Source organism: Lynx canadensis, chromosome B4 (assembly GCF_007474595.2).
Source record: "Lynx canadensis isolate LIC74 chromosome B4, mLynCan4.pri.v2, whole genome shotgun sequence".
Taxonomy (NCBI): Eukaryota; Metazoa; Chordata; class Mammalia; order Carnivora; family Felidae; genus Lynx; species Lynx canadensis.
Window position 1 is genome coordinate 31013494 of NC_044309.1, and position 12633 is coordinate 31026126.

A 12633-nucleotide genomic window follows, 5' to 3' on the forward strand; every position below is an offset into this window, starting at 1 on the left:
TTTATATAGGGACAAATTTAGATCCCTATCTACACTGGTGAGAAACTCTGAAGGCTGTCCCCATTACAATTAAAAACATGTCTTATATTGAGATATATTTCATCTCCTGATGCATTTGAAATGAGTGTTATATATGAGAAAATTACATTTTATGAGGGAATTTAAACATTTTAACCAGAACAAGGAAAAAGTTCAAAACCATCATATATTGTAGAAGCTTAAAAAAAACATTGAAGGTTCAAAGTACTATATCTCTTATTAAATACACCCCCAGGACACACTGAGACACGATGCTACCATAGGAGGGCTGCACAAATGATATTGGTTAGGATGGAAAGGAACCACAGAGACAGTGGGGAAAAACTTAAAAGGGTGGAAAGCTCGTAGAACTCAGGATCTTGGAGCCCAGACTTGGCAGCAAAAATAGGAAATATGTTCTTCATCTGGCAAGAATAGGCTGTATACATTTGAAATCAATGACTGGATGGAGTGAAAAAACTCCATCAGATTCAGATGAGGAATTAGGTAAAGGGTCGGAAAGGCGCAGTGGGGTATAGCCATCCTCTCCCCGAGTTTTGCTTGGCGTGCTACATCATGGCCACAGTATCCATCTTTCCAAACACACTATATGTGCAATAGGCAAAAACTACCTAATTTTGCTTTAAACCTCCTCAGAATGTGGGGCACCTGGGTGGCTCAGTCGGTTAAGCGTCTGACTTCAGCTCAGGTCATGATCTCATGTTTCGTGGCTTTAAGCACCACGTTGGGCTCTGTGCTGACAGCTCAGAGACTGGAGCCTGCTTCAGATTCTGTGTCTCCCTCTCTCTCTGCCCCTCTCCCGCTTGTGCTCTTTCTCTCAAAAATAAATAAACATTTAAAAAATATATAAATCTCTTCTGAATATGATTTTTATTTAAAAATCATTTTCTTCCCCACCACAATCTTCCTTAGGCATTTGTGACAGAAGCAGTTCACCCAACAGTTAAATTTCAAGTAAATTACAATCCACTTAAATTATCTCTGGTTTCTGCTTGAACTTTTGTGCGTGGTATCTCTAACTTTTCTAACAATGGATAGATGCATAGAGTCATGTTTGAAGTTAAAGACCAAAAGTATAAAGTAGTAATTATGAACAATGTACACTAACCAACAGTTTTTACCATTAGGATTCTTAAGTCTTTTCCCTTTTAAGTAAATATACTACTAAAGATATTTTCCTGATTTTTAAAACGAACAGTTATTTTTATGCCATGAATGTTTAATTATAAAGATAGCTCCCTGAAACGTGTTAATATAAATGCTACTTTTTTCTCAATATTCTATGGAAAACATACTGCTCATTTATATTAGCCTTTGACTTTCAACAATCTTGCCTTAAAATATTTTGCAATTTTCAAATACACACATATACAAATATCTTGCCAGCTCAGATCAAGGAAAGCAAGAGTAATTCATAAAAAAGAATAGGTTTTCAAAATCATAGATTATTATATATATTTGCTGGAGAGATCACATTATAGCAGTGGTTTTCAAACATTTTGGTCTTAGGATAGCTTTAAACTCCTAAAAATTATTAAGGACTCAAAATAATTTTTATGTGGATTATCTGTAACAGTATTTACTGATCTAAGACTGAGAAGATTTAAAAATATTAGTTACTTTATAAAAAACAAAATTAAAGGTTAACAGAAATTATGTTTTCATAAAACAAGGACTGTATTTTCCAAAGACAATGAATGAAAACAATGGCACTGTTTTACATTTTAGCAAGTGTCTTTGCTATCTGGCTGAAAGACAGATTCTTCTATCTGTTCTGCATTCAATCTATTGCAATATCTAAAGACTTGTCTCTAGAAAACCCAAGGTGTACTTGTGAGAGAATAAGGGTAAAAAGATAAATGACATCCTATTATTATTATTATTATTATTATTATTATTATTATTACTATTATTTAGTCCTCATTGAGCCCTCTGGTACCTGGAGGGGAACCCTAGAGCATACTTGAAGAATTGCTGCTCTGTAGAGCTGTTTGTAACTGCTATTCTTTCAGAAATTATAAACTTACATGTCTCCATGCCTTCATCATCATCATCTACTGCAGGTTTATCATAAGACTTGTCAATGGCAGCTCTGAAGCTCTCATTGCATCCCCTTCCTCTGATTATTCGTGGCCGTGGGCGGTGGAAAGGAATATCCCCATTCAAAGTCACCTCAGCGACTGCTGTCTGCAGACTCTCTAGTGAGCTTGACTTCTTCAGACCCAGGGACGGTCCTACATCTCTGCTGGGGGAACCTTGGAGGTTTACAAAAATTAAAACGTTAGTTAGAATTAATGGTTAAAAAAAAAAAAAAGAAAGAAAGAAAGAAAGAAAAAAGAAAAAAAAAAGAATTGGAGGTGAAACTGATATCCCTGAATATCTACAGCTTGCGGAAAACATCAGGGACATAAATAAATTATTCACTCAGTGAGTTCTAAGGTGTGGATGGAAATGTTATAAAAATAAAGGAATGGTAAAAAAAAAAAATAATAAAGGAATGGTAACTAATTTTAATTTTTCCCAAATATATATTAAATTTGGTTTATTTTCTCTATCTTCTTAGGAAAAACTCTAAGTTATTAGTCTCCATGTTTAGCTCAAGAGATAAAATTTTGGTCAAATCATTTGCTCCAAGTATGTAAATAATCTAAAAGAAGCAGAATAACCCAGAGCTCACTTGATGAGAACGCTCAGGTAAGCAACCAACAGTAAGCTCTATAACTTAACAAATCATTTTTTGATAGTTTAAGATTATTTACAGTAGAAATTAAACTTTCATCTCAGTGAAATCTCTTCCGCATCGTACTGCACGTTCACACAACTCAGTAGGTAGAAAGAGCACAAAAGACCACATGTCACCAATATAATTAGGGCACCCTGGCAACAGGCAGGAACCTGAACCTGGGCAATATTAATGTTCTATTGGAGAGAATGATGGAAGATTTGAATAGAAACAAATTACATAAGGGCTCTCACTAGAGAGAAGTATAGGAGAGACCACAGAGCGGAATACAAGTCCATACATCTACAGGCTTGGGAACGATATCTGCTTGTGAAACAAGCAATGATCAAAAGGAAGAAGAGTTCACAATTAAGAAGAAAATTTCACTAGACTGGCAAGGGAGGACTCAGGGAATTAACAAGTTGGCTCTGTTTCTTGAGGATATAGGGCAGGAAGGCCTGAGAGAATACCAGCAGTACCAAGCTTTAAAAGGCAATCAAAATGGATTTCTTTAAGCAAGAAAGACAGCCTCATCCATCACTGCCTGACCTAGCACTCAAAGGCAGATGAAGTTGGCCTCTCGATGACTGAAATACCAGCTTGGTACCACCGCCTGGGCAACCCAGGTTTTAGAATTAGCTCGTCACTTAGACTGTTAAAAAGACAGGTACAAAAAAATGAGAAGGTAGGAGAGAGCAGGTAGTTTCTCTCTACATGGGGTCATCAAGCACATATGTTCATCAATAATTAAGGAGTAGCCTGGACATGTTATCACGTAGAAGGCAAATAATTATGACACGGGCTTTGCATGGCTCAGAGTACAAAACAGAATAAAAGATAAACTGAGAGTCAAAACAAGAATTATCTTTTAAAGATTCATTTACATCTTGAACCTAATTTTCGCAATGGGGTAGCAGTTGTTAACTTAGAATAAATATGTCAAAAATGTAACATAGGCAGAAAGGCAGACAGATGATTCTAATGAAGAAATAATATTCCATCAATTATTGTGCTTGGAAGAAAAAGATGATTTATTGAACTTTCTCAGTGCAGGATCGTATATATTTGATTATTTTATGACAAAAATTCACATGAATTGTTTCTTCCCAGGATGATCAATCTTACTTTTTCTCTTGATAGGCACTATAATTTTTGACAAGTTCATGTTCTAATACCCTAAAAGTCATGTCACAAGAAGGAAAATGAATTTGGTTCCAGAACTAAACAAAGAGTAAGAAATCAAGGAGTCAAACAGAATAGGAAAAGATCACTTGTGGGCAGGGACGTTTACTTTATACTTTCAAGAATTGCCACCAGGAAAATCTTTCTCCAAATAAAGCATATATATCAATTTTCATAACTACCAGTTGTATTTGAGTTCTATAAACTCTGAGAAGGCAAATATTTGACACTTTATTGGGAGCATATAGGACATTTGTATGTACATATGTATGTGTATTCATATCTATCTATCCATATTTTTCCAATAAAGATTTCATTCTTCATGTAAAGATTTTCATAAAAACATCATTTTTTTCTTCACAAAACGTTAGCTGTACTCAAAGCACTAAACATTTTAATAATGAATTTCAGAAATCGCATGAGTATTTACTACAATAAATGTGTATCTATATATAATGCATATAAATATTTATGTATGTACATATAAATACATATATATAAGTGTATGTATGCATTAAAATACATAAACAAAAGCAAATCTGGTAAAAAAAATGATGAAACTATAAATAAACAATAGATATTCTGTAAGCATAATTTAGGACTTACCTATCTACTCTTCTCTCTGAAATTTTAACACTGTATTATAACATGTTCGTGATGATGTGTATTGTGTAGACAGGAAATCAATGAATTATTGCATCTACATTAATGTATGGTTGAAAATCTTCATAGTAAGAAGTTATACAAAAAGCCAAAATTTGTAATGTGTGAATCTACGAGGGATCAGCAAACCATGGGCCAAATCCAGAGAATCCATTTGTTTGCATGTATTCTGTGGCTGCTTTCATGTCACATCTGAACTAAGTAATTGCTATAGAGACTGGTCTGCAAGGCCTACATTATTCACCATCCAGTCCTTTACAGAAAGAGCTTGCTGACTTTTTATCTGTAACAAGGATATCAAATATTTAAGTATGATATTTGTCAAAGAAACTTTAATGAAAGTTTTATTAAATAATACCTTAAGATCCCTGAATGAGGGCTACCGAGACCCCTGACATTATAAACTTAGCACTTTATTAGTGGTGAAAATTAAAGATGTCTTTATATAAGGTATGGGCTAAAAATTAGTTTTATTTACACACACACACACACACGCGCACACACACGTCTTTTAATTGTAAAATAATATTCTAAAGCTCTTTATAAATCTTTTGGGTCATTAGGATACTTTGGTTATTTTTTATATTCAAGGATTAAACTGTTAGAAACCCATGGGGCATCTGGGTGCCTCAGTGGGTTAAGTGTCCAACTTCAGCTCAGGTCATGATCTCATGGTTTGTGAGTTCGAACCCCACGACGGGCTCTGTGCGAACAGCTCAGAGCCTGGAGCCTGCTTCAGATTCTGTGTCTTCCTCTCTCTCTGCCCCTCTCCCACTTGTACTCTGTCTCTCTCTGCCTATCAAAAATACATAAAATGTAAAAAAGTAAAAAAATTTAAACTGTTAGAAACCCAATTCTCTTCTTATTCTTGTTCTCTCTTTTCTTTCATGAAGAAAATCCTCCCCTCCTCCTGCCCCAAATATCATAACAGATCCTTAAATCCAGAAATAGAGGGGAAAATCATAATCATACTATTTTCCCTAGGCCTATTTTTCTATTCCTACCTAATACCCCACTTGCCAAAAAAAAAAAAAAAAAAAAAAAAAAAAAAAAGTAGAGGATGTCTTTTGCAAGGGCGAAGGGAAATGGAATTCAATTTTCATTATGAAAGGCTTATGGCTAGACAGATGATCTATGCTAAAATACCACTGTGACTCTACCAAAAACCTTTGGACTAAACTGTAAAATCATGATCATCTTAGCAATTCAAGTGAAGTGAAGAAAGAAAAATAACTGAAAATCTGTTCACTGTCTAATACTGCAGGGTGGAAAAGATCCTTGTTAGATATTTTATTCATGTAGATTTAAAACCGATAGACTAAAAGGTACTTTGGTGTCTACGCAATAATTTTTTGTCACAAGCTTTTCCAGTTTACTTTGGTAAGATAGATTGTACACAGTGGGGGGTGGGGGAGAAAAAAAGAAAAAGCTCTTTTTATCTAGGATCTAACATTTTAAAACACAATAAAAACACAAGATTCAATTAGATTATAAAATCTGCCTTCTCTCCATGAACATTATTTTACGTTTTCAGTTAAACTCTGGATATCTGGATATCATCATTATTTTTTTTTTAATTGCAATAATGGTCTTTTCCTTTTAGTGGAAGTTAGTTAAATAAATAATTTCCTGACTGTACCTGACTGGTGTAGCATATAAAGTCATGTTCTTTAACCTGAGCAGTGTGAGTTGGTTTTTATGAACATTAATTTGGACAGGGCTTACTTCTTTAAAAGTATTGAATGTTATTAACTCCAAAACTAATTACTCATTTGCATATATGAACTATCAAATAGTTTTTCTTTAGCCCTGTTTCAGAGTTTGAGTGAATTTTATGTTTGATCAGAGAAATAACTACATAATAAGGGCTGAGGCTATAGTTAATTGCCTTCCACTATAGTTAATCCTATGATTTATTGGATGTAATTTTCACAATCTATCTTTTTACTCTACAGAACATGAAAACTTCAACCATGTCCACAATAATCTTTACACATGTATATAGATACATATTTTTTAAGGCTAAAATTAATTACTACTGCAGGTCAAAAAGGTGAATTGAAGCTAATTAGTGCTAAGTGATATGACTACATCATACTGGATCTAGAATAATTAAAACACTATTCCAAACTTATAACAATAAATCATAAATGTGCCATTGTACAAAATACATTACTTTAATTATACATGAAGAATTTCCTGTGATTATTTTCATAATATAACATAAAAAGTAAAATCTAATATAATGAAAAACCCAGTTCAATATAATCCATTGATTCTACACAATGGCAGCATTTTAAACTTCATTATTATTATTTTTTAATGCTTATTTATTTCTGAGACAGGCAGAGAGAGAGAGAGAGAGAGAGAGCATGAGCATGGGAGGGGCAGAGAGAGAGGGAGACACAGAATCCAAAGCAGGCTCCAGGCTCTGAACTGTCAGCACAGAGCCTGATGTGGGGCTTGAACTCAAAAACCATGAGATCATGACCTGAGCCAAAGTTGGAGGCCAAACCGACTGAGCCACCCAGACACCCCTAGGCAGCATTTTAGAAGCAAGCCCTAATGACTTAAAAAAAAAACAAAAACAAAACAAAACAAAAAAAAAAACCCTTTGAAACAGGTTCACGTCAAGATAAGGAAACTTATGCATTACATAGTCTAACTCAATGTCAGACAACTACAAGCCAATTCTTGCATCTGAAGAAAAACTGAGGTTTTCTGAACAATGAAAGACAGCAATATTGTATTCTGTCATAGAGTGAAAAATATTTATATTTCTGCTATTATCCTTCAAATCAAAATCACCAGTTTGAGAACCATTGTTTGGATATCAAGCTAGATACCTAGTAAATGACTTAGACACTTAAGAGGTTACTAGAAGAGATACTGTTTTTAGGATTTTGATTTTTATTTAATTGCAACAAAACATTCCTATACAAATATAATTAAAATCTAGGTTGTTTTAGCATTTTTGAAACACTAAATTATATTTCCATTTAGTATGTACCACCCTGATAAATTCCTTCTAACAGGAAATTTTTCTTTTCTCGTACAATGTGATTTCCTAAAAATGAAAACATCCGTGCAAGACTGGAATATTTATGTTTACATGCAATATGATTGGCAGCTCTATAATTATGATCAGCTCCTTGGACCACAGTTTCTATGGCAACAGTCTAACTGTCCATTCTTACCTGCTTTCTGGTCATCCACTGTATTGAGTTTAGTCTCGTCAGCTACTGTTAAAAGGTAAATGTATACTGGTTAGCACAGTTAGTCCCCACAGCCCAACATGCTTCAACCATTCCCGGATCTTTCCAGTTAGGTGATCATTCTTAGGTAATATTTCATGCAAATAATATGAAACATCAAGCAAACATTCATAATCAAAAAAAGGGGGGAAAAGCAGTGTCTCCATGCAAAATGCCAGTCATTTCACAGACACGTGTGTTATTTATAAGTTAGCATATCATAATTAGCCAAGGCAATGCATCGCCAAATTTTTGTTTTATGCATGTGATAAATTAATGCTTTTAGTCTTGAAGTACAAACAGCCACCAGAGAACAGCATAAATAAGTTTCAGCTGATTAACAAAGGTTTTTAAAATCATTTGATCAGTTTATAGATATAATTAATTACTTTACTTTTTTGTTTGCTTTTTGGTGGATTTGGATTTAAAAAGAGACACTACCTGATTGGTGTTTGATTGAACAACTATGGTTATTTTCCTCCTCTCATTTGCTTCCAAACACTTTCTACAATAAATATTCTCCCAAATTATTACTTCAATTAAATGCCTTAATTATCAACACAGAAGAGTTTCTATTAAATAAACCTTAAAGAATAGCAACGAAATGAAGTATATCATGAAGTAACCAAATTCTAGACATGGATTGAGATAATGGTTTCTCTCCAAAACTTCTCCTTCTAGTTCAAGAATCCCACAGCCAACCAAATACGATTTCAAAAAGTTGGTTTTAAACATCCAAAATGTTAAAACACTTCATCTTCCAAATAAAGATGCATGAACATAGCATGATATGCATGTGTTTGTTTCTTTGATTATCAGGAAAACATATATTTTAACATATTGCACATTATGTAAACATGCCACTTATGAGAAATATGGTTATCACAAACTCAGAGAAAAACTAATTTTTGCCAAATTGCCACATTTCACATTTATTTTTTCTATTGCTTAAAGTAAACAGACATGTGTTTGGGACTATCAATTTTAATCCGAAAGCATCTAAACCTTATTTAGATAAAGATTCATGGAGATTGTACTCACTACCTAAATCCATGCTTTTTGATTTTCGCGTTTTAACGAAATCCAATTGACTGGCATCTGAAAATTGCTTTGTGCGTTTTTCTGACATACTCTGGCGTCCAAATCCTTCTCGTTGAAAAGCAAGAACTGGATCAACATCTGGACTCAAAGAGCTGGTATGAAGAGAAAGAGAAACATAAAAATATTTACTAAAAAAGAGGACATCCAACTTTAGGAAAGATCATATATGCCCACATATGAAAGTTATGTATATGCATATTCCCCAGAAATGCTGAAACAAAAATATAGTCCATTAAAAAAAAAAAACAACGAAACAACTGTGGCAGAATAGGAGGTGATGGGAAAATACAAAACTAATTTAAGTGTAAAGTCATTCTTTCTCCATGTGAGTTCTCTCCTCCCTTATTTCCCTCAGTTTCTTCACTCTGTTCCCTAATACATCATTATTTCTAAGTGACTATCAAAAATAAGCCTGGTATATTTTAGAAACTGGAAGGATTGAATATCTGAGGAAAATTTTCATATATGAATACAAATACTGACAGCATACAAGGGGCTCTATGAATTGTAATCAAATAGAAGTTGTAAAATGAGTATGTCTTTAATCTTGGATGTCAGAAACGTAGAAAAAAAAAACCTTTGTGGCAGGTAGTTTCATGAGAATGTAGTTTTTCAGCAATATTTATTCAATGGAGAAGAAACCAATACAGCAAATCTTTATGAGAACCTATTCTAAGGTGTTGTGCTGGGTACCAACGTCAGGAAAGGAAAAGAAGAAAAAGGTCTCTGTTATCTACAAGTTCCTAACAAAAATACTACAACAGAAGGACCGAGCCAATGCTGTGGATGCACAGATGGGAGAATGAACAGTACTGGAGGGACACAGGAGACCAGATGACATTTGATTTGGGTGACACCAACACAGAAGTCCAAGCAGAGATGAGGAGGCACACAGCAAACCATTGGTAACAGGACACAGTTGGAAGTGGAAAGGGATGACACAGCATCACTCCTATTCGTAAAATATCTGTGAACACTTTAAAAAGGACCACAAGGGGGCATGTGGGTGGCTCAGTCAATTAAGCATACAACTTCAGCTTCAGTCATGATCTTGCAGTTCGTGAGTTCAAGCCCCTCGTGGGGCTCTGTGCTGACAGCTCAAGAGCCTGGAGCCTCCTTTGGATTCTATGTCTCCCTCTCTCTCTCTGTCCCTCTCCAGCTCATGTTGTCTCTGTCTCTCAAAAAATGAATACATGTTAAAAAAAATTTTTTTTTAAGCACTTCTAGGTGTTCTGACCAGAGTTCATACAATAAAAATGGTTTTTCTCTGTGCTGGGCACACTAAGTCAATCGCTCTTTTGTGTCAGCGCCCTGCCACCTTCCTTACCTGGCCAGGTAGGAGAAAATCCTTCCACAGCTAACTAAACATACTAAGAAGGTCAGTGGCCACTGCCACCATGCCAGGAGAGTTTATGACAGCCTTCCTTATGTTTCTGATGGAAGCAAATTTCTCTCGCTTTTATGGCCGTAGAGAATTACCATCCACACAGGTAAAGGAAGAGTGATCTGGTTTGGATATATATCAAAAATGTAGCTGCAGTTTACTGTGCATGAAATGATAGTTGGCTCTTAGAGAAGAGCTAAATCCAAAATTGTGAAAAGAAAGACATCAAGGAAAATGCTTTGCTGTCAGGTTAAGTGACCTGAAATGTTTTGAGCCTACTGTATTAATAATGCTCAATAAAGAGAATAGCAGCCTTACCCACCTTAAGAGCCCAATAAGGGAATTCAAGGACATTATGTAAAAGCCCTTTGTAAACTGCAAACCACTATACAAGGTAAGTGATTATCACCCCACAAAGACTTTCTATCTCAAATTATCAATATAATACAAATTATAACAGAGATGGGGTCCTTAAAAACACTCAAGGATTCTGAACAGCCTTTCCCAATCTTTTCCACCAAGTACAGAGTAGGGCCCCTAGGATGACACAAGATAGGTGCCCCTTACTCAGAATTTAAGGAAGCACTTTCAGGCTCAGGCAAGTAGAGGGCCAACACCTGACAGTAACTCCTTCCCTACATTTTGTATCCTGGTCACTTGGCTTGTCTCACCCTAGTCCTGGCCCAGGTATTGAGAAATGAGAAGATGTATCCTACAGGCCCTGAGAGTTCACCAAGAACAGTTTTATTTTGTAAAAGAATATGTTATATCCTAATAAATGTTTTCTTCTTTGTACTATACACTTAATCTTTTCATTTTTAATATACCATATTTTTTCTGTAAAACTTTGAATAAATTTGGTGTACTAAGAAAAAGGGTCATGTTTATCTTGAAGCCTTCAGTGCCCCTCCAACATATCACTATGATTACATACTGTGTATACATATATGTGTGCATGCATGTAGGTATTTGTAGCTATAGCATACATTATATATATAATTACACATTGCTCATATTTCTTAAATTGATGTATGCTTATATATTATGCTCTTGTAGTAGTAGTCAGGTACTACTATGCTTACTATAGTTTGCTTATAATTTCCAGAGCACATATACCCCAATTAAAAAATACAGTCCTGGGGTGCCTGGGTCGCTCAGTTGGTTGAGTGTCTGACTTTGGCTTAGCTCAGGATCTCACAGTTCATGGGTTGGAGCCCTGGGTCAGGCTCTGTGCTGACAGTTCAGAGCCTGGAGCCTGCTTCGGATTCTCTGTCTCCCTCTCTCTCTGCCCCACCCCCTCCTACCCTCTCTCAAAAATAAATAGACATTTTAAAAAGTTAAAAAAAAAAAAACTAAAAATAAAATGCTAAAAAAAGGAAAAATATAGTTCTAGAAGTAAAAATTAAAAACCCATAGAAGAACTATGATGCAATTTTGCAAGAGTAAACTCTATATTATCTATTTTCAATAAGAATAATTATTTCATATGTTGAAAGCTGATCTTTTCAATATTCTGCTCATGAAATACATATTTAATAGAAATTATTGGTAAAAGCTTGTTCAAAGAAATACAAATTGTTGGTGCTAATGTTACCTAAATACCACACATCGGCATATTTTTTAAACTAATGTCATATCCTTGGAATGATGTTGTCACTAAGATTAGAACTGCCGGTTTACCTTGTTTCTCCTTAAAAACACTATTAATGTTCCCTGAAACAATTAATGGAGTGAAAAAAGTATATTCTACGTTAACAAATTAAAAGTTTAGCCATTTTACATATTTAGCCTTCCACAATTGTGCAGTGAACTGTAAACATACACAATTTAAAATGTCAAATGAGTATGTGTGTTAATAAGTCTTAAAATAACTAAATATTTTTAAACCATGACATAATTAATTCTTCCCTATCAATATACCCATTAAACTAATTTTAGACACAATAAACAGTACACTAGAATATTTAACAAGTTAGATTGCAAAACTGACAGCTGATTCTTTAAAGAATGTAACCATACCCTGACCCCCCAACATTATTAAAATTCCAGTTATTAATCCTGTCTTATTGCCCTTTTGTTTTCATAACATTTTCATCAAGGATTAGGGAGATATTGTCAGGCTGGAAAAGCTTACATTTTCTGCTGTGATTCAGAACAGCTGCCATTCTTGTTTGGATAACCCTTCATTCATATTCCTTTCCTTGCTCCACTTTCCCCACAGCAAAATCGCACAAGTCCTTACCATTTTATGGATGCCCTTAGAGAAATTAATGCCACAATCTATTCCT

General features: G+C 34.6%; 1 protein-coding gene across 14 annotated transcripts in view; it reads right to left on the reverse strand.

The window, feature by feature from the left end:
- The window catches only part of PARD3 (par-3 family cell polarity regulator), a 670780-nt gene that overhangs the window by 211301 nt on the left and 446846 nt on the right, over positions 1-12633 (reverse strand). For 6 of the 14 annotated variants that reach the window (XM_030321417.1, XM_030321414.1, XM_030321413.1 and 3 more), the window contains 3 exons: positions 8902-9053; positions 7804-7848; positions 2067-2294 (listed from right to left, as the gene is read on the reverse strand). In XM_030321417.1, the coding sequence (XP_030177277.1) occupies positions 2067-2294; positions 7804-7848; positions 8902-9053 (425 nt within the window). The remainder of the gene's footprint in view (positions 1-2066; positions 2295-7803; positions 7849-8901; positions 9054-12633) is intronic. The other 8 variants (XM_030321422.1, XM_030321420.1, XM_030321418.1 and 5 more) reach the window with 4 other exon arrangements.